Here is a 10,636-nt window from a genome sequence, read left to right as displayed (position 1 = left end):
ACAAGCCAACAGACGGCGTTTTCTAGGACAGCATCTGTTCTTTCCTGCAGAGTCTGAATAATTCAGCCAGAACATGGAGGTTCCAGGGGAACCAAGGAGGCCGCATTTATGGAGAAGCGGGACGCACAATTGTTTGTTACACAAAATTGGTTAGCCTTCGCTTCACGCTTCCTACCATCTCTTCTCCCCGCCTTCATTAAGACCTATTGGAAATGGCTCAGATCAATACAAAGAAAGATTAATTCTGTCTCTCGGCCTCCAAACCAGCGTTCAAATGGCAATGACTCTTCAGTCATTTCGGTGAGATGCAAGAGAGGAGGTATTTGTGCTCGAGGTCACACTTCAAAGGAGGAAAACAGAAGAGAAATGACATACAGAAGCAGAGACAGCTGTGAGCTTTACAGGCTGTTAGTTTTAGATGTTCTGGAACAGAAAGTTGAACCAAACACTCAAGTTATTTTCCTTCATAAAACATTATAAGAGATCTACTAAACACTAACTAGAGTTACTGCCAAGGGCTCCTCGCATCTACAATGTATTTAAGATCTGGTCATCCACAACAGGAAGCATTCAATGGAATAGCATCGCTATTTGAGACCTGTCTCCTCATGTGTCCTTTTGGAATCGGACGATCTTCTGCAGCCCCCCTACTTCTGTCCAACTCTATTTTTACGATTTGCATGTGATAAAGGCTCCTAGCCTGAGGCCAGCTCTCTTGGAGCCGGTCTAGTTAAAGCACCATCACCGTATTACCCAATCCTATTCCCCACAACTTGGCCCCTTTTCCACAGCCAGCTAGAAAGTGCAGGTGGACAGCCGAATAGCAAGAACGGCTTGCTTTTACAGAGCGCTCTGGCTCTGCTCCTTCTGAGACGCCCTGCCAGCAGCTGCCTCCATCCAGGGAGCGATTCTGGCATTTTACTGCCGCTTAACCACTGGCAAAGCATTTTACAAACAATCAGAATACGAAGAGCAGTCACAGCTCTAACTGACCTGCTCTCCAGTGTCTAACGGCTGCAGTCTGAGGTTATAGCGTTATTCAGGAGTCCTGGGCACTGGCTTAGTATCTTGCTTCCCTTCCTCCGCCAAGGTTAGCAGGCTCTAGAAGTACCACAAAAGATTCCGGGCAGGGCAGAATAAACTACCTCAATATTTACACGTTCCTTCGAAGGTGGTAAGTGAAGCAGAGGTGGACAAAGAGATGGGGAAAAGTCTCCACAGGTTTGACAAGGACACGGTGGGAGAAAAGGGAAACAAGTGCGCCCACGAATAAAGAGAAGAAACAATCTGGAAGTTAAAGTGTTTATTGATGTGTTTAAACTTTGTACATTCCCCACAGACCACACTAAGGAGTTTGCAGGTAAATCTGTGCATAGTGGGAAGAGACATGGAAGGAGAAAGAAAGTAAAGTCACAGGAAAAATAGAAAAAATACACCACAGGTTACCAGAACCTCCAGATTTAAAAAAGCCGTGAGCATTAACACCAACTATACAAGCATTACAAAGACATGATGGTGAGTGGAACAATACCCCATTTGTTCTTCTCGGGGCCTATGCATCCAATTTCCCTTCAAGCAGGCGGTATCCCTTTCCCAAATTAGCCCTCTTTTCTCTCCCCAGATAAAGCGAACTCCATGTTCATCAGCTCCCAAGGTACTGATTATTGCAATGATTTGTCATTTCTGGGCAAATACCAAAAACCATGCCTAGGGCCCAACATCACTGGAAGAGATGCAAAGGTTCAAAAAAATTGCGTCTCTTTAACTACTTACCATGTTGGTGAGGCAGGAGAGCTGGGGAAAATTAGAAACTAGTAGCAAGAGGGGGCTGTTAATGCCAGGTGAGTACTGAAGGAAACTGGTTCAGATCGGAGGGTTTAAATTCATTACCAGGAACTTCCAACTCTAGAGCAGAACTGAATCTGAAAGGGCAATGTGCAGACCCCAGTATGCACAAACCATGTTCTAACATTCCACTAGAATAGCTATAAACAGAGATGCTAGAAGCCTTTTAACTCCTTGCCTCCAGGGAGTCTTGATTCCAAGAACCCAGACTGCTAAGCAGCAGGGTGCACACCACTGGCATATGAGGATGGGTTTTTTCTCTTTTTTTTTTCTTTTTTTTGTTTTAACGATTTTTTGTTAGTTATCGTTCCAAATTGCTTCCTTGCTTATGCTTTCAGAGTTCCTAACCCTAAATTAATCTCTTTGCAACTCCCAGCAAAACTCACTTAAAAAAAGAAAGAAAAAAAGAAAAGAATACTGCTTTATATATAAAAGCCAGAATGACAGAAGAGCCACAACTGTCTCCTTTTTACAAGGCGGGCTGGTACAAATGACCCTCAATATACAGGTGGTCTATCAGAAATAAAAATCAACATTTCCCATTATATATATAGAGCTTGTATCAGACAACAGTACAACGGAACTGGTATTCTTCAGTTTAAAAAAAAAAAAAAAAAGAAAACTACATCTCAGTCAAATATCTGCAATAGATCCATTTTTCCCATTTAAGGAGATTTATATATCATATTGTTATATTATCATTTCTTCACCCATTTAAAAGAATGGAAATTGCAACTCTACAGTAGTAATTATAGTCTTAATGATCCAGGAGTTCTGAATGTAAGATGAAGTCCTCTTGAAGCAACTGTTGGTCAGTAGTTGATCCAAAACGCTGGACCACTTTGGCCCTCCCGCCCTGCTCTTTTTCTGATCAGGGCCGCTGCATCTTCATCTCTTTTATATCTGCATCTGCTCCAGGTATTTGTAAGTGGGGTTCTCGTAGCCATGGTTTTGCATCTTGCTCAGATGCCGCTCTTCTGGGGTAAGCATTGGGTCAACCTTTAAAAAGGCCAGACAATTACTGGTCAAGGGAGGTATCTGCAGGCCTTATTTGAGAGTAACAACAACCATTACACAAGTTCTGGATGAATACAGTGGCGAGAAGTAAATGGAAAAACAAGCAAACCAGAAAAAATAATTTCCTTAACAGAGTTCCTTGTTCAGGTCTTAATGCCTCCCGCCTGTCCTTGCTTCTTTGGGGATGTTCTCCCCAGAGCTCTACTGAAGTTAGCTAACGTTACAAATTTGGGATCCTCTTCTCTCACGAAACGGGCCATTGTTATTTCAGTCACCAGCTGGGCAAAGGGGAAACACAGCTTTCTGCAGACTCCATTAAGCTGTCATTAGAAATGTGCATGTTGGGAGTGGAAGGAATAAGAAGGAACCCATTTCTCCACGTTCAGTTGCTCATAACGTCCTAATAGTTGCTACATTAGTTGGGAGGACAAATTACTATAGATTGACTGACTTACTCCCTTACTAAAGATATTGCCTGAAAAGCTCATTTACTGTTAAATCCTCTCCTGAGCCAGACAGGGAAGCTTAATTGAATTCCTTGTGATAAGCGAATACAACTGCAAAGCGACAAGTCCCAGCACGGCATGCTGATGACTGATACTTGCATGTTAATAAATAAGCAATGAAGATGTCAGCATCTATAGCGTTAAGTCCTATCTAGCTAGGAGCAAAGCAGTCGATGGCTTGGCAGCTACTGCCGACACTGCCATCTTCACCCCCTACACACAACATGTGAGTCAATGCTGACTATTTTCATCCGCAGCTATGGAGCAGGAGTTGTTTCTCACCTCCACAATTCCATGGCTGATGGTCCCATACTGCCGCTTCCTCAGCATCACCAAGCTGATGACTATAACAGTAGCTATGGCAACAGCAATCACCAAGAGCCCAATAAGGGCACTGCTGCTGAAACTGAAGTCATCGCGAAGGGCGTTGTCGTTATCCTGGAGGGAAGACAACAACAGAGGGGTCTGTAGAGGAGGAGCGATGCGGGAGTTAGGCTGATAAATGCACACCTAAGAGGCAGCCACCAGTAAGGTTTTCAACCATCTGTGGTATCAAGACGTGACGGAGTATACTTAACAGCGTGAATATTTAATCTCTTTCTGGCAAAAGGATACCAAACACAAAACTGTTTCCCCACTTACACACTTGGACAGATACCGACCCACGCTGCTTTCCTATCCCGCAAGACACTTTCGCAACAAAAAGGTCAAGTTATCATCTACGTGCTTTCACTGGTTACTGCTAACTTTACGCAGAAATGCAGTGCTATACGATACCCTGCATAATTTCCCAGAGCACTGCGAACATACTGAAGCCCTGGAATTCAGTGACACAGAGCAACACAAATCCAGTTTTAGGAATTCACCAGTCGCTAGACTGAGTGCCCACATACATACCGGTTCGTCCACCAGTCCGCCAACACGCTCCGCATTGAAAATCATTTCCTTCACATCAAGGGTTTCATCAATTACCTGAAAACAGTCACAAAGGTATTTTATGAAAGGAGCTGCAAGAAACAGGTAGAAGGAAGAACACGAAGCCAGAGAAGAGACCTTTAACTTATACTAGCAAAGGCTCAAGAACCACCTACCATTCTTCCGCTGCTCTCAGAAGCACGGGATAGCCTCCCACTTTTAGAATTAACTAAGTTAGTACTGCAGCCATTGGGAAGTCTAGACTACCTCAAAATGAAGACCCAAATTAAAACTAGGCCCTTGTTTTGGATGGAGCATTTCTGTCATGCCAGATCTAACCTGCGGCTTTAAAACAATTTGGGAAGTAAGTTCTCAAAACGCCCCCTTTTTTTTTAAATCCAAGTAACTGAGGCTAGGCGGCTGCTGCTAGGACCTAGCAAATTCTTCACGCTACAGATAGAACTACTGCTAACTCCAACCCACTGGCGTGCCTGCTGGGTCACTCGCCCTTAGAAGAAGGCGAGGCCTATCTTGTCGTCAAAAATATCTGGGGAGACAGGTGGAATACACCGGCATTCAGTGCATTCAGACAGAAAGCTACCTAACTCAGCTAAGGTTTTATCAAAGGTCTTCACTTGGGAAAGCAATTACCGAATCAGAAACTTCACCAGCTTAGACTGCCAAAGATCTAGATCTCTCTCCTTCCCTCACCCTCCCACCCTCTGATGCTAATCAGTATTAAGAGTCTACAATAGTCAGAAAACTGACTCCCCCACACCATATGGATAGTGAACACACTGACATTCTGTGAGCAGGAAGGAGACGTGGAAATAAGCCACTGCTATTAATTAGTGTCCACGGCAGGCTTTGCTTTACAAAATAAAGGTGGAGGGCTCACCACATTTTCATCCACTTTGTTCTTGCTGTTGATCACTTTTTCTTCAGCACCAATCAGTCCATCCAGTTCAGTCATGCCAGAACCTGCACCAAAAGAGCGAGGCAAAGTCAGCCCTTAGCAACATTTAGGGAGGACTACCTACTCTTTATAGAGCTGCCATGGCTAGTGTGTTTAACCGCATGGACTGCTGATTATTAATCTGTCTTCATGCTGTTGTGTCAGAAGGGGAGCTCATAAGCTATGCTACAGTGACTAGTGATATGGGGGTTTTCCGTTAATGAAAGGAAATGAGGTGGCAATGAGTGGAGCAGATAGGACTCACCAAAACATACAGAAGTGTAAATCCAGAAATACCATACTGTTAAATGATGCTGTTAGAAGGTCCAAGGCAACGTACAGTATGAATTGTGAGTAGGTAATTCCTTTCTGCAGATGTCACCCAGGGTCACCATCACCTCAACATGACCCCCGTGACTGAAGAACGCATCCTCTCCACTGAGGACCAGCACACAGGGAACACTTTCAACCGCACAGTCAGCATCATCCATTCTTTTGAAATCAAGCGCATCAGCAAGTGCCTCAGGAACAAGAATTTCAAGGTCACCAGCCATGCTGTCTCTGTAATGAGCTGCTGTCCCATATCTGGCACAAGTCCAGAAACAATAAATCCCGTGCCAAAGGAGGAGCGCAGCGCTACGCTAGCCTGTGTACCAGAACATCACTCAAACATTTCTAGGCTGAAACTAGCATAGGCTGAAGAGAAGAATATCAATTAACAGAAGGCTGCTCTGCATAAACTGTTTTGATCTGAAGCATTTATAAATAGATCAGATCAATACAAGAAGAGGCTGATGCAAGGTACTCAGACCTATGACAACATAACAAGTTAGGAGATCGTGAGTTTTCCATTACCAGTACGCGCAGAAGAACGACCCTCACAACATCTATGCCTTCCCATAGCAAAAGCAGGAGGACAACGAACCCCGAACCCTACAGCAGTGCATTTCCAAAGAGGAGCATGAGGTGGGGACAATATTACTACAGCACTTAACACTTTGCAGGTGATTGCATACACCTCCCCACAAGCTGCTGAGCTTGCAGGTTAGCTAAGACATTATGTCAGGTGCTGCTGAAATTGGCACGTGTTCTCCGATGAGATGCAAGGAAAGACTAATCGGCTCCGAGGCAAGTTTTTGCCGTGACAAGCTTTTAGTGCCTGACAATGCAAAGGAATCCAACGTTTCGCTCCAACTCCTCCCAAAAGAAGCGTCTAGAGCTTTACCGCATCCCCTTTTCCTGCAAGGTTCTTTGCAGACAGTAATCAGATTCCAAGCACGGCCAAGACTGCCAGTCTGACTTCCCACGGCTGTTGAAGCAGGTCATGTTATTGTGAAAGTTAATGATTTGGATTTTCTGGAGAGACTAGCCACAAACAGTTTTTAGAGAACTACTGTGTCAGCTTTTGGCCTATGGCTGCTTTATTCAATTCTCAGGAGCCAATGTAGCATAGTCGCCAGGCCTGGGAGTTCAGCTTCTGCACTGAGCTTTGCTATTTGTCACAGAGCACTGTACCAAATAGCAGATCCAGTTCCACGCAGCTCAAAGGCACAGTTTAGATTATATACTTTCCCAGTAAAAACACACACCCCTCTTCCCCCGCTCCGCTCCCTCTCCCAAAACTCCCATCAGCCCTTGTGAAATACAGTGGAAAGGCAGTGGAGAAAAGAGGGGGATGATCTCTGTCCCCAAATCATCAGAAACTCTTCCATTTACCTAAATGGGGAGAAAACCAGTCTATACTTAGCATCCTTAAACAAACACCGCAACCAACCAAGAATAAAACTAAAGGATATCCCAGTTCTTTCCAGAGCAGGCTGTACACTGAATTAGCTGTACATTGTTCAACAAGAGGGATGAAGGTGACTTACATTTGTAGAGAAACAATGATAATGGAAAGGGTTTCAAGCTCTCTGGCCTTCACCGCATTACAAAATTACCTGTGTTCATATTTAACAGTTATTACCAAAATCCTTTGCTCTCCTTTGAAATTCTGCACAATGTATTTGGAAACGGAGGCAGATGAAAATGAGGGGATTACTCCCAATGCATAGTACATGTACTACTGCACTGCAAGAGCATCCTAACAATTAGCCTTCCCTTCCTACTTTGAGAAATAGATCTGGGTTAGCAGATCAGCTGGGCCTGATCTTTACCTGAGACGGTACCTTAAGAAAGGATTTAATTTAATGCCAATACTTCTGTGCTGCCCTTACAACCCAGTCGGCCCTTTTTTTAGCCAGGCGTTCTGTTACAAATCAATAAAGAGCTAAAGCAGAACGGGATAACCACATAGGACTTGGCTAGGACAGAGAAATGCTACATGTGAAAAGGGGGTGACAAGGAGACTATAAACACAACGAAGGAATCTCCCAGCTTGCCTGGTCCTGACCAGCTGTACTCTACAATATCTTTGAGGGCACTTAGTTGGGAAATAGAGCCTGTCTGCTGTGGCATTCTCCTTCCTAGTTTAGTGCTGTCAACAGGTGGGAAGCAGAGATTCCACGGCACGCAGAATAGCCTCTAGATTGTTTACCGCCAGCGCTGTAAAGTTTATTTTGAGAATGATGAACGTGAGGACAAATGAAGAGATACAAAGTACTGCATGGTTTCAGACAGACTGCTAAGCCCATATTTGCTGAGGGTGAAGAAGCTAACCTATGCATTCTGAGACACCTTGCTAGCCCATCAGAGAGGAACATAACAAATCCAATACTCAGACTAGCTCACTTTTTTAACACAAGGCCTAAACAAGCAAAATTGGAAGCTGCTGATCTACATGAGAAAAGGGAAATGAAAATAAAGGTGAGTATGAAACTAAAATGAAGCTATCAGACACACTGAGAAGGTAGGAGAGTGACAGAGAGCGCTGTGAGGGAGCAGCTTAGAACCAACCTTTTTTCATTGGATGGTACAAATCCGGCTGAGGATCTAGCAGGAGGGAAAACAAAAACAAAAATAGCAGAGAAAGGAGATTAAGAGAGAGAGGAAAAAAGGCTTGCGCATGATTTCTGAGTCAGATCCTGGGAAAAGGTTTTATTCTACAGCTTTCTTTAAGCTCAGAACCCTGTTCAAACATTTTTAATATAAATACACACGCACACACCAGCTGTCAACACCCGTTGACACAAAAAAAACAGATATATAATCAGGAGAAAAAGAAAAAAAAAAAAAAGGAATTCCTGTAGCCCTTCAGCAGATCACGGCACAAAAGACTTAACATTACATGAGAGTATTTTGGTTGAAGACTGAAAATGAATTCCAGAATCAAGCCACTCAGTAAAAAAAAAAAAAAAAAAAAAAAAAAAATTAACACTCTCTGCAAAATGGAAAAAGGTAAAACAATTTTGAAAACAGATGAATCAGGAATCAAGGCAGTGGCACTGCGCAAATTACTAGCGGCACTGCCTCCTTCAAATGGACAGTCTGATGGGTACTGCTGAGGCAACAGTTTTGCTGCTAAATGACCCAAAGGGATGGAACATCCCATGCCACTGAGCTGGGCTACTGGCTAGGAAAAAGCGACTACAGTCTGTAAAGCAAGCGAACCCACGTTCTCAGTTCCACATACCTTCGTTTTCAGACAAGGCTGGGAAGGTTTTCACCTGGAATGGACGGAAAGGTTTGCCCTCTAGGGGAATTTCTTCACTTTCCTCAGAGCTCACTCTGACATCCACCTGGGATTCAGAAATGGAGGACGTGAACTGATCCATGTCTGCACGTTGCTCCTGAAGCAGCTCATCTAAAAGGAAGAGGAGAAAAACTTACACAGACTGCATGAAGCCTGGCAGAGACAGAAAGGGGCAGATAGCCTGAGCACAGCCGACGCAGGGCTGCAGGGGAACACTGCTCGGGGCTGCCACGTTATCTTATCTTGTCTGCTGAAGTCCCAAGGCTAGAAAAACATATAAATAAGGGCCAAGATGTTTGATGTGGCAAGAGGTTTTGGCAAGATAGGATTAAGCTCCTGTACTAGAGTAAAGCAGCTGCATATATTCATTCATCTCAATTTCTCAATTATTTCAAATTATCTCAATTTGCAAGAGAGCTTTGCTAGTCTGAATGTTGCTGAATTTTTTTTTAAACAGACACTGACAGTTCTTAGGGCAAGCTGCTCTGACTTTCTGTATTGCAAAACCCAGAGAATAGCTGTCCGGTGGTGCCTACACCTAAGCCCAGGCACTTGACATTGAGGGCATCCTCAGGGGAGCTGACAATCTTTTTGGAGCTTACTTCATTGATACAATATCCTAGCTTAACATGGTGACATGGGAGCTGGCACAGAGAGCCACTCACCAATCTCATCCTGGATTTCTTCAGCCACATACGGCACCTTGTAGAGCAGAGACAAGCTTTGATTCATCCGCTCCTCAATCACATGGAGATGTGTCATCACCTGTAAACACACAAGATGTGTTGGAGTAGGCAAAAGCTGTCAGTTGCTTGATTGGAACTGGTACTTCAGTTATTAAATAAAATACCTATTGCTGGATTTGCCACGATGGACAATATTATGGGACTACAGATTCATCCAGTCCAATACTCTGATGCTTTCTAATACTTCATGCTTCACTGGAACTGGCCATTTGTACACGGCTCTTTCAGCATTTTCAGAAGGGTTGGGGCGAGGGAAAGGATTCAGCTGACTCTTGCTATAACCAGCTTTGTACCGAAAGCACTGAAACCATTTCCCATACCCCGGCTACTGTCACAATTAATTTCATGCAACTACAAGTTAAGTGCTTTATTAAATGAATTTTCATCCTTGACTACTAGAAGATATATGTGCAAAGGGAGTGGACTATATTATTTATCAAATCTGGCAGCAGAATAAAGGTGCCTTTCAGAACAACGGTGGCATTACATTTGGTTTACACACCCTACGTCCTATACTGGCAACTGCCTTCTCCCCTCATATGAGAAATAAATGCAAATTCTGCGCAACCTCAAATCACTCTTCCCTGCATTAAGTTCACCGCTGAAGTCACGCCTGACCTGCAGAGGGTGCTGCGTAATCAGGGATCATGCAGACCAAGAAACATTAATATGGATGGACAAATGTTGGAGAAAGCTAAGGAGCTGAATGGACCTGTTTTACAGTCTGATGTGTACCTGACCTTTAAGAGCAAGGATGAAAGCAATTTAATTTCACATGTGGCAGCTTGTCAATCAAGTGAATTGATTGAGGAGCTTAAAGTGCATCTGAAAAGTAAAGCGAATGGAAATTGAACTGTACCACCCACATCCCTTGCATGTCAATTTGTTGACACTGCAGCCTTCCGAATGAATTAAGGACTGTTTAGGTTTTAGCTGAAGCATACGGTTCACACACTCCCTCTTGGGCTCTCGGCAGCATCAGAACAAAGGGTCAGGGTAGACGGTGTTTGATACACTGAGC

At 43.9% G+C, this 10,636-nt stretch overlaps 1 protein-coding gene across 3 annotated transcripts in view; it reads right to left on the bottom strand.

Moving 5' to 3' along the window:
- Nucleotides 1-1,288: 1,288 nt before the first annotated feature.
- Nucleotides 1,289-10,636, bottom strand: part of APLP2 (amyloid beta precursor like protein 2) — a 50,605-nt gene continuing 41,257 nt past the window's right edge. For 2 of the 3 annotated variants that reach the window (XM_067310250.1, XM_067310252.1), the window contains 6 exons: nt 9,535-9,634; nt 8,810-8,980; nt 5,182-5,264; nt 4,266-4,340; nt 3,651-3,806; nt 1,289-2,844 (listed from right to left, as the gene is read on the bottom strand). In XM_067310250.1, coding sequence (XP_067166351.1) covers nt 2,743-2,844; nt 3,651-3,806; nt 4,266-4,340; nt 5,182-5,264; nt 8,810-8,980; nt 9,535-9,634 — 687 coding nt within the window. In that variant the 3' untranslated portion in view covers nt 1,289-2,742. The remainder of the gene's footprint in view (nt 2,845-3,650; nt 3,807-4,265; nt 4,341-5,181; nt 5,265-8,809; nt 8,981-9,534; nt 9,635-10,636) is intronic. The other variant, XM_067310251.1, reaches the window with a different exon arrangement.

Source organism: Apteryx mantelli, chromosome 23 (genome assembly GCF_036417845.1).
Source record: "Apteryx mantelli isolate bAptMan1 chromosome 23, bAptMan1.hap1, whole genome shotgun sequence".
Lineage (NCBI taxonomy): Eukaryota > Metazoa > Chordata > Aves > Apterygiformes > Apterygidae > Apteryx > Apteryx mantelli.
Note: the sequence above shows the minus strand (reverse complement) of the source record. Positions and strands in the feature narration are given on the sequence as shown.